At 48.3% G+C, this 10,453-nt stretch overlaps 1 protein-coding gene across 2 annotated transcripts in view; it reads left to right on the top strand.

The window, feature by feature from the left end:
• Positions 1-1,951: 1,951 nt before the first annotated feature.
• IGF1R (insulin like growth factor 1 receptor) overlaps positions 1,952-10,453 on the top strand; it is a 273,065-nt gene continuing 264,563 nt past the window's right edge. The window contains exon 1 of one of the 2 annotated variants that reach the window (XM_037000618.2): positions 1,952-2,197. In XM_037000618.2, coding sequence (XP_036856513.2) covers positions 2,098-2,197 — 100 coding nt within the window. In that variant the 5' untranslated portion in view covers positions 1,952-2,097. The remainder of the gene's footprint in view (positions 2,198-10,453) is intronic. The other variant, XM_073227272.1, reaches the window with a different exon arrangement.

Raw genomic sequence — 10,453 nt, 5'->3', positions numbered from 1 at the left:
CCACCTCTTCCTCCGGGGGCCCCCTCGGACACGCCCCCTCAGCCTCCGGGGCCCCGCAGTCCTACACCGTGCACGCGCCTGGCCGCTCCCCGCAGCCGCCCACGTGGTGGAGCCGGGAGCAGCGCGACGCCCCGAGGAGCGCACAGGGCAGGCCGCGGGTCGCAGAGGCCGGGCCAGAGCGACCCAGCCCGGCCAGCCCCCTGCTCGGGCCCCCACATTTCCTCTCTCGGAGGGAGGCGACACTCCGCGGGCCAGCCCTCCCCGTCGCCTGCCGCGCCCCCTGGCGGCTGCCTTGGGCAGGCACCCTGGGCACGCGGGGCAGCCTGTCTGGACCCCCCTTCCCCCGCTCGGGGCCCGCGGCAGGCAGCGGACCGTCTCCCCTCGTGCCCCGGGCCACTCCACGCTGGCCCCGCTCTTTCCTTTTCAGCTCCCTGCGAGCCCCGGAACTCTGGGCTCCACGGTCGCGACGCCGCGGCCACCCGAGCCTTGCGTTAAAGTGATCCCCTTAGTATCGTGGGGGGGGGGGCTTCTTTCTCCAGGTGTGCCCCCTTCGCCACCTTCGAGCTTTGCAACACACTGCGAAAAAATGCCGCATGCACGCACTTATTTATTTATTTTGCAACAGCTGCAAGAAACAATGAAGCTTTTCAAGAACCGGGGAAACGCGCTTTCCAGCCTTGCTGTTGTTTTCAATGAACCTCTCGGGCCCCGCACTCCCCGCCCACCCTGTCCCCCCCCTCCGCCTGCTTCCTCCTCCCTTCCTCGGCTAGCCCCCGCGCCCAGCCCGGACTCGCGCTGGGGGCATTGTTTTTGGAGTCTTGCGGGAGGGGAGGGCGCGTGCAGGGTGGCCGGCGCAGTGCGGGTGGGGGCAAGAACGGGGCGCGCGCGCGCGCGCACGGGTGCTGGCGCGGGCGGGGGCCGGGGGCGGTGCCTCGCGGCCTCGCACCCAACGCCCGGGCTCCGCTCCGCACGTCCCCGGGATCCCGGGCTCCGGCTCTTGGCTCGCGCCGGCCTGGGCCGGGCCCCGGGCGCGCCGCGGCTGCGGCTGTGGCCGCTCCAGTGTGCGCGCGGGCGTGTGTGTGTGTGTGTGTGTGTGTGCGTGCGCGCGCGGGTACGCGCGCGCGAGCCCCCAGTGTGTGGCAGCGGCGGCGGCGGCGGCGGCGGCGGCGGCAGCGGCGCGGCGAGGCTGAGGCTCTTGTTTACCAGCATTAACTCCGCTGAGCGGAAAAAAAAAAAAAAAAAAAAAGGGAAAAAGCCCGAGGAGGAGCGAGCGCACCAGGCGAACTCGAGAGAGGCGAGCGAGCGGGAGGGACGCCGCCAGCAAGCCTGTCCCCGGCGCGCCCGTGCCCGGCGCCTGCAGACCCTCGGCCCCGCTCCGCGGGCCCTCCACGCCCCTCCCGCGCGAGGGGAGCCCCACGGCGCGCCGCGGCTTTGACCTTCAGCGAGCGGAGCCCCCGCGCGCGCGGAGCCCGGGCGGCGGGCGGGAGTGCTGAGCGCGGCGCGGCCGGCCCGCTGCTTTGTGTTGCTCTGGATTTGGGAAGGAGCTCGCGGCGGCGAGCGGAGCCCGGAGGACGCGGAGGAGGGGGAGCCGCTCATTCATTTTTACTCCGCGTTTCTGCCCCCGGCCGGCCTCGCCCGCGACCGGGACTTCGGGGCAGTCCTGCGAACTGCGTCGCGCCCTCCCGCCGCGGCGGCTCGGGTGCCGGACAGCCTCCCCCTGCGTCTGGGCTCGGGTCTGTTTTCCTCGCCCAGACGAATTTGGGCTTTGCCCCCTTTCTTTGCAGTGTCCCCCACTGCCTGCCTCTCTGGGTTTGAAAATGGAGGCCGACGACGCCGACAGCCCGCCCCGGCGCGCCCCGGGTTCCCGACTCCGCCGAGCGCAGCGCCGAGGCTGCCGGCGCTGAGGGCCCGTCCCGCGCCGCCGCCCGCCCCGTCCGCGCAGCCCGGCGGGGCCCCGGCCGGCGCCGCCTTTGGACTATTGTTTCCTTCGCCCTTGTTTTTGGAGGGGGGCGAAGACTGAGTTTGCGACTTTTCCTTCCCTTCCCTCACCCCCCTTTTTTTTTTGGAGAAAGGGGAATTTCGTCCCAAATAAAAGGAATGAAGCCTGGCTCCGGAGGAGGGTCCCGGACCTCGCTGTGGGGGCTCCTGTTTCTCTCCGCCGCGCTCTCACTCTCGCTCGGGCCGACGCGTGGAGAAAGTGAGTATGTGGCCGCGGCCGCTGCGGGAACTTTCCCTCCGAGGGGCTGCGCCCTGTTTGCGAAACCCGAGCTGACGCGGCCGCAGCTGTCGGGCCCCCGGGCCCGGGAGCGGAGGGGCCCCGCCGAGAGCCCCGAGGCTTCCTCCATCTCGGTCCCGAGCCCTGCCCCGCGGCCGGCCGCCCTCGGCAGCGCTCCTGCCCCCGCGGCAGGGCCAGGTGCGGGGACAACGCGGGCAAGTTCGCGCCGGGCCGGGCCCCGCCACCCACGCCTCGCTCAGCACCCAGCGGGCCCGGCGCGGCGCGCAGACGGCGGGGACAGCTTCCCGCGGCCGCGCGGCGCCCTCGCTGCAGCAGCAGACCCGGTTTCCCGTGCCCGGTGGCGGGGAGCCCACCCGCCCGTCCGTGGGGTACAAGTTGCCCTCGAGCTGGGAGGTGCCCCGCTGGGGGTCCCCGAAGCCCCAGGACACGTTTCCAAACATCCCAGCGCATTGCCTCTCGGGCTCTCTGGGTTCCTGTTCTTTCCCGTCACTTTTCCACTAAGCTTTGGCGGGTTACCTGCCTCTGGCTTACAGGGCTGTTCTGCGCGGCTCTGGGGTGGGGGCAGCTTTTCCGCTTAGGCCCTGGGGTGGGGGCAGCTTTTCCGCTTAGATCCTCCCTCCACGCATCCCCTGGAAAAATGCAAGATCGGGGGCTCCACGTCAGACTTTTCCGGGGACCTCGTCTCGGCCCCTCGTTCAGAGGGCTCTGGGACCTTCTCCCAGTTTCTACCCGGCCTGTGGGCACCTCTTCTCCTCCTGGGGGGGGCTGTGGGTGGCAGGCAGCACCCGAGTGTGCGGGAGTAGGTGTGTAGTAGGAACCAACGTGCATTTCCACACGTGCTCCCAACGCGGGCGTGTAGCTGCTGCCGCACGGCCGCTCGAGGACACCTAGATGCCTGGCCTTGGCGAGGGGTGTCGTGCGCCGTTGGTTAAGGGGCCCCAAGGTCTGCGGCGGCTGGGGTGCGGAGGGGAGGGTGTTTTGTTCTGCGAGCGCAGAACCCCGGCCTTGGTTTTGTGGCCAGCGTGGTGTTGCACTACCTCCTCCTGCCCCGCACTTCCTTGTACGCAGTTAATAAGCAATATCGCTCCACACTCGCCATCGCTTGCAATCTGATAGTTTTTGTTTTGGCAGCGTCGGGTAGGGGTAGGGAGGTACGAGGAGGGAGGCAGGGCGAATTTAGGGCCCTGCGGTGTGTGGGGGAAAGAGAATGGGTTCTTACTCTCAAAAAGAAAAAAAAAAGAAAGAAAGAAAAAGAAAAAAGGAAAATAAAAAAGTTAAAGTTAAGCTTTCTGGTACATTCGCGATGGTAGCGTAATTTGAAGACAAAGTTTAAATATCGCAGAACTGGGGCTGGGCGTAGTGGGGACGGGATGGTGAGTAGTGAGTGTTTAACGATGGTATGCAGGTGGTGCCAATTTACTTTGAAAAATCACGACTTAGCCTTGAAAAGTGAGGGGGGAGAGGCCGACGGGGCTGTCTGCCCCCATCACAGGGCAAGTCAGGAACGCTGTTGGTATAAACAAACCCTTCTTAAATGTCTTGTAAGAAATTAGCCCATGATGGAGTAGCAGCAGATCTTTATAGAATTAGCGTGTTTACTGTACGGAGAAAGACGCAGATTGAGGCCCGACCTTCTACAAATCTGAGCTCTCCTGTTCTTTGTTTTCTAAACTTTCAGCTCACTGGATTGGATGAAAGGCTTTCGGCTCCCTTCTAAGGCTTACAGATGGTGTTTGAGGGGACAGGAGGGTTTCTAGCCTTTAAAAGCTAAATATAGTTTAGAAGACACAGGAAAGTTAATCTATTTTCTTGTGGCATGCTATTCCATGGAGTAGTGGCGCTAGTTTTCTTTAACGTTAGTAGGTTCTGAAATTCACAATAGCAGTGACGATCTTGCCTCAGGGTGGCAGAAATTGGGCATTTTAAAATTGGATGTCTTGTGTGGAGCACCCTTCATGAGAAATACTCTTCGTGAAAGGTGGCTCTTTGTTGAGAAAACAGGAGGAGCAGGGGCATATACATGTTTATAATCCCAAGACACCAAAGCTTTTCACAAGGATCCCTTGAAAATTGTTGGTTCCTGAAGACCTGGGCGGTGGCCAGAAGGCATCCTGACGCCTGATTTTAGTTTGTTGAAGTCCTAACTCAGCACCTGCCCCCTCCCTACAGATGTGGTTTTCAGGAGTGAATGATACTGTTCAATGTCAGCCTGGGTTCAGTTTTTAGTCGGGAAGGTGCTAGATCACTTTCCTCTAATAAAAGTAAACTGAGATCTGTCAGGGGCATGCTTTTGTCTGTCTAGTATAGTAGTAAAGAGTGGGATGCTGTTGTCTCCTATTGTTTTGGCATATTTAGGGATTAGTGTTTCTTTTGTGAGTGTAACAGCAGCAGGATGATTTTTTTTTTAATCTTAGAAAATTTAGGAGTATTTGAAGCAGATGTAGTCATACAGGCATGTTGGTTTTGTGAACAAAGCCTCCCAAAATGTATTCAATCTAATGTGAACAGAGGCTCAAAATAAGGGAGCTTTGGAAGTATGAGTGATAGCTGAATACTCTGATGGCTTTAAAAAAAAATCAACATGCTCCTTAAACATATTGTGGCCATCTCATTAGAAGTATCCAGTCATCTTTCTGCCCCAGGCATAGTCATAATCCTATTGTCAGAGAAATGTAGGTATGTGAAAGGCTGGTGTTTAAAGAGGTTGGCGTTTTATTACCAGAAGAAGAACCCAGAATAAGAAGTTTGGAAAGAACCTAAATAGCAAATTATAGTTTAGACTTTCTAGAGGGAAATAGCAAGTAAACTGTACTTTTGAGGAGGTTGTGGGTAAGAATTTGAAGTTTAAAAGGTTGTATGTTTGATTTGTCAAAAGGGTTAGAAAAATCCAACCCTAAGAAATATGCTAAGGTTGACTAGAAGAACCTTAAAGACATGCTAAGTGAAAGATGTCAGTCCCAAAAGACCACATATTATATGGTTCCATTTAATGTGAAGTCAGAAGAAGCAAATTCATAGAGGTAGAAAGTAGATTAGTGGTTGGGTAGGGCTGGGAAGGAATGGGGAGTGACTGCTATTGGGTACGGGGTTTCTGTTAGGGGTGACAGAAATATTCTAAAATTAGATTTTGATGTGGTTGCACAACCGAATTTACTAAAGCCCATTGAATGGTAAACTTGTGACTTTTTATGATACATGAATTATATCCCAACAATCCTGTTTTTTTTAAAAAGAAATACGCTAAGGTGGACAAGAATGCATTCTGTTACTTTGAACATACAAGTTTGATAAAAATCTATGAAGTCAGTTTTTCTGGCAGGTTGGTGTCTGTCTTTGGGGAGGTTTTCAGATCCATGAAGTACAGCAATGCAACAAACTGATCATGGAAGCTATAGCAGCAGGGATTCAATGCCATAGATGAAATGAACAGATAGGGAAAGAAAATCTTGGTTATACATAGCTCAAATTAAGGACTAAGGGGTTAGATTAAAAAAACACAAATGCTTGTGAAAGTCAGATTTGTGACAGTAAAACCCTTAGCAGAGTCCGAAATGATGTTGTTCTTTCCGAGATTAGAGTTTAGGAGTCGAGCCTGGATGGCTTTTTGTATTTCCAGCTTTCTGACATATGTTTTCCAACAAAGAAATAATGTAGTGTTTTAAGATGGTAAATAATTTCCACTGTTTTTTTTGATAGCCCATATCAACCACCCTGGTAGTAAAGATTGAGGACAAACTGTTCATTTTAATACATTTTATTTTGTTGATGTTTATTTTATTTCTTAAATAGTTTCAGAATCTGAGCAGGAAAAAGAAATGTTTTGTAGGATGTAGTAGTTGTTTCAGGCATACAGCATTTTTCTGAACTAAATTTCTTATAGAACAAAGGATTGAAAAATATAGCAAAGGCATTTTTGTCTTTAAACTCTTATGCCTTTGTCCAGATTTACTTTGGCCTTTCAATAAGGAGAGACCTAGAGAGTGATTATTGTTTACATTTTGTTTTCCTCTTTGTCTACCGCTTAGTTTACTAATAAAAATGTTTCCTGCTCTGCTTATTGTTGTAAGATCAGGGCAGTAATGAAAATCAACCATATCGTTTTCACTTGTTGCTGTAGAGTTTTGCCAAGGGGAGCCCTCAAGGGACAGTAGCTTCCTTTTAAATCTGGTTTCATTTGTTTTGTAAGAATGTGCTGTAAGAAGCAATTGAATTCAGCCAGCACTTATTGGGCACCTGCTGTATGGAAGCCTGGCCCTGCGCTAGGTAAGGAGTGAGCCTACAAAGAAAGAGGACTTTGCTTTGGCCCTGGGGGCATTTTATATACTCCTGCATGAAACAAAGTTGTTGAAAAATCAGAGCTTTTTCAGTCTCAGCACAGGATAAGTACACAGTTTTCAACTAGACAGCAAACAGCATTTTAAGGCCGTTTAAAAACATTTGTGTTGTGTGTGACCAATGTTGTTGGTCTTCTGAAGGCACCATGTTTGCTTCATTAATACTTTCCCTCCTGTTGCAATATCCGTCACCGCAGGCCATGACACACAGGAGACATTCACCCATCTTGTTGAGCTGCACTGCCTTCTTTATAACATTGTTTTTGACAGTTGTGATGAAAAAATGTGCAATGTCGTAGTTACCTTTTGCCAAAACCTCAGGAGTTACAGGTGTGTACCTGAATGTTGCATGGCATGCTTTGAGTTGTAAGGGAGATGAAACTTATTTCAAGGCATTTCTGGGTTTGCACATGGCTTGGTTCACTTTCTGGAAATTATTAGGAAACATTCATGATCTTAAGGCTTTATAATTTAAAATAACTTGCTCTTTTAAGAGTGTGAGGGGGTAAGAATGGGATTGAAGAGGCAATGAAATCTTGAAATTTTTCTGATTCGTTAAAATGTATAAGCCATGTTTTTCTTTGGGTTATGGTTTTCTCCAATTTGTTTTCAACACTCACTTAAAAATCAACCCTAGTTCACAGAAGAGTTATTTGTGCCTGCAGGCCAACTTGCTTTGAATTGCTTTTCTTAGCCAACTTACGACAGGTGCTATCTGAGTCCAAGAGATGCATTCCTCTCAATTGCGCTAAATATATAATAGTTGCTCATGTGCTCGGGATGTAGATTCTTGATTGCTCTGTCTGATATTCTGAAGGAAAATTCTGAACATTGCAAAGAAAACAAAGTGAATAATGAGCAAAGGACTCTGACCTCCTCCTTGAAAATGGTGTTTGGCACTAGATTATCAAGAGGAAGTTTTCCAGTTATGTGTAAAGATAGGATTTGGCTTAGACTCAGAGGGGCGTGGTGGGGGCAACAGTCTTGATGTTTGTACACATCGAGTCCTGTTGGCATTTGGGGAGCATAACTGATTTTTAGTATTTGGAAATATTACAACTGTGAAATATGCATACCCCTCCACCCTTATCCAAGGCTCTGAAAAGAATTGATCTGTTCTGAGGAAAAGGCATATGTTTGGTATAAAATGGTTAGTAACAAAGGATCTCTGATAACAAATTGTGTTGTTATCTCAACAGGTGCCTATTCCCTTGGTATGATGAAGTTTTTTTTGTTGTTAAATTTCTCTGGTCATATTTGTCTCAAAATATTAACAACGTTTTTGATTTTGAGACTTTTGAACTTTTGAAGACTACATTGTTTTATAGTTTTAAAGCATCAGTTTTACTCCTATAATAAAATCCCAGATAACAGTTTTGAAGATTTCCCTACTCTTTTCACTTATGAAATTGATACATTTCAAAATCTTAAGGAAATACTGATTTTTTTTTCTTGAATTAAAAAAATTCATTTTTCTCTACCCTCCCTTTTTTTCTCAATAAGTACATGTGGGACATTTATTGGACTCAGGTCTTTAAGTTTAAATATTGTGATACTATGAAGTATTTTACGGAACTTTTAAAGATCTGAGCCAAACTCTAGAAATGACTTGCTGTGCTTATTTAAAGTACTAGAGAAACAAACTAGTAAGCAACGTTTTCATTTTTCTTTCCTAGACTGCAAGAATTTTTAAACCATGGGTTGCTATTCAGATTTTGCTGAAATACAACAGAAAGTAGTTTCTTTTATAATGCAAGATGAATACTACGATTGCAGTAACTTTTACAGTATATTGTTGCTGTTATTTATGACTGACTGGAAAAAGTAGGTAGGGATGCAGGGACTGCCTCTATTCTCATATTTATCCTTTCCCTGGTTCGTGCTGGTGATAGCTTGCTTCTTTTTATAAGTTGCTGGGGATGTGTCCATGGAGCTGAGTGACTGTCCCATGGATGATGGATGATGGTCTTAAAGCCCACACTTTTTTTTTAATTGAAGTATAAGTAACATGCAATAGTCTGTTAGTTTCATGTGTACACTTTCTCGTTTGAAATACATAGGTGGCTAGCCGCATACAGAAAGTGTATGTATATGACCAGTGCTACCAAATAGTACAGAGATAGATAGCTATGCCTGCCTTAAATTGCTCACCTTGTAATCATCTGGAAGTCCTTTTTTCTTTGTTATTATGTATTCACATTTTTGAGGCTTTAGAAGATATTCTGTTCCTATTCTAGAAGTTCTTGGGGAAGGGTTGAAACAATTTTTTGTATCTTAACTCCTTACTTTAACAAGACAGGCATCGCCTCAGTAATAGTTATGTAATAAACATGCAATTTGTTCAGAAGTGTGTGTGTGTGTGTCTTTCCGTCCATTCATCCAAATTCTGACAGTTTTAAACTGCATCATTTAAAAAATTAGTTTATTTTTAATCGAAGTATACAGTATTATATTAGTTTCAGGTGTGTAATATAGTGATTTGACAATTACATACGGTACAAAATGCTCTCCATGGTAAGCATGGTTATCCTCTGTCAACATACGAAGATACTACAATACTGTTGAATACTTTATATACTACAATACTGTTGAATACTTTATATTAGTAATTTTATAAGTGGAATTTTTCAGCTCCTAATAATTAAAATACATTGTTGTTACTGTTTTGTTTACTTCTGTATGGTTACTTTATTTTTAACTTGGCACCAGTTTTCTTTAAACTAGCTTTGGAATTATTTCTCAGGATGGGAATTCAGTTGTATGCATACTGCTTTTTAAATTACTGTTGACATAGGAGAACAAATACATTTTAACCGTCTTAAAGCATAAATGTTTCATAGAGCAGAACTTTTACATTTTCCTGAGATATTTTGGATGCCTACTTTTAGCTTGTCCTCTTATGTAAAAAACATAGTTGGTGGTTTGTCTTGGTGAAATTATTGGAAATACATGTTTTACTAAGTAAATGAGATAGCACCAGTTTGACTTAGGCAAATTTTAGCTGATAGTACTTTAAGGAACAGAGAAGTCTGATGATAATTAGGGAGGAATGAATTGATCCATAATACTTTTTCAGTTTTCCTCAAATGTGAAGACTCTTTAATAACTTCCTGGAAGAAAGCAGGAAGTGCAGACAGAATGCCAAGATGAGAGGTTTGTAATTCCGCCTGGCTGGTATCAACTGGCAAGTAGTTTCCTAAGTCATTAGCTCTTTTATTTAGATTTTAAAATCATCAAGTGTGGTCAGGTTTATCCTCCCCACCTTATTTTCCTGTGTCTCAGAGTGGTGGGGTGATACACAAGCTCATAGATGGAGGATTTGAAAGAGAAACACAGATTGCCACAAAAACAAATGAAGAGAGAGACCAGAGGCAGAAAAAGATCTGCCCAGCTTGCCTTAGTCCTGTTGTCTGATTTCTGTGGATAATGAGTTCAAGGCATATGTTAGGTCACAACATGGTATAGTTTAGTAACAGGACATTCTTCTGTTACTGTTGCCTTACTTGGTCTGGTGATTTATTTGGAATTTTCTTTCTCACAAACACCTCAGTAATGTGTTCAACGGCCAATTTCGGCTCAGGATGGAATTTCTAGTTAAATTTCAGTTCTTCAGCCCATCCTTTTCTAGGGAGACTATTAATTGAATGTTTCCTTTCCACCTCACCAAGTCACTGAAATTGTTCAGATTGGCCCCCCCGATTCTGGCTCCACCCTGGCCCAGTGCAGACCTGCATCGACTCTGATGGCCTCTGAGACGGCCACTGACTGCTCTGCCTTCTCTCTGGTTTGATGGATTTGCTGGCCCCAAATTCTCAGCAGGTGCCTTTTGGGGTGCTGCATCATGGTCCAAGAATCAAGTCCAAGGCCCCTCACATTGGGCTGT

Source organism: Manis javanica, chromosome 18 (assembly GCF_040802235.1).
Source record: "Manis javanica isolate MJ-LG chromosome 18, MJ_LKY, whole genome shotgun sequence".
In the NCBI taxonomy this organism is placed as follows: domain Eukaryota; kingdom Metazoa; phylum Chordata; class Mammalia; order Pholidota; family Manidae; genus Manis; species Manis javanica.
This window is presented reverse-complemented; position numbering and strand designations above follow the sequence as displayed.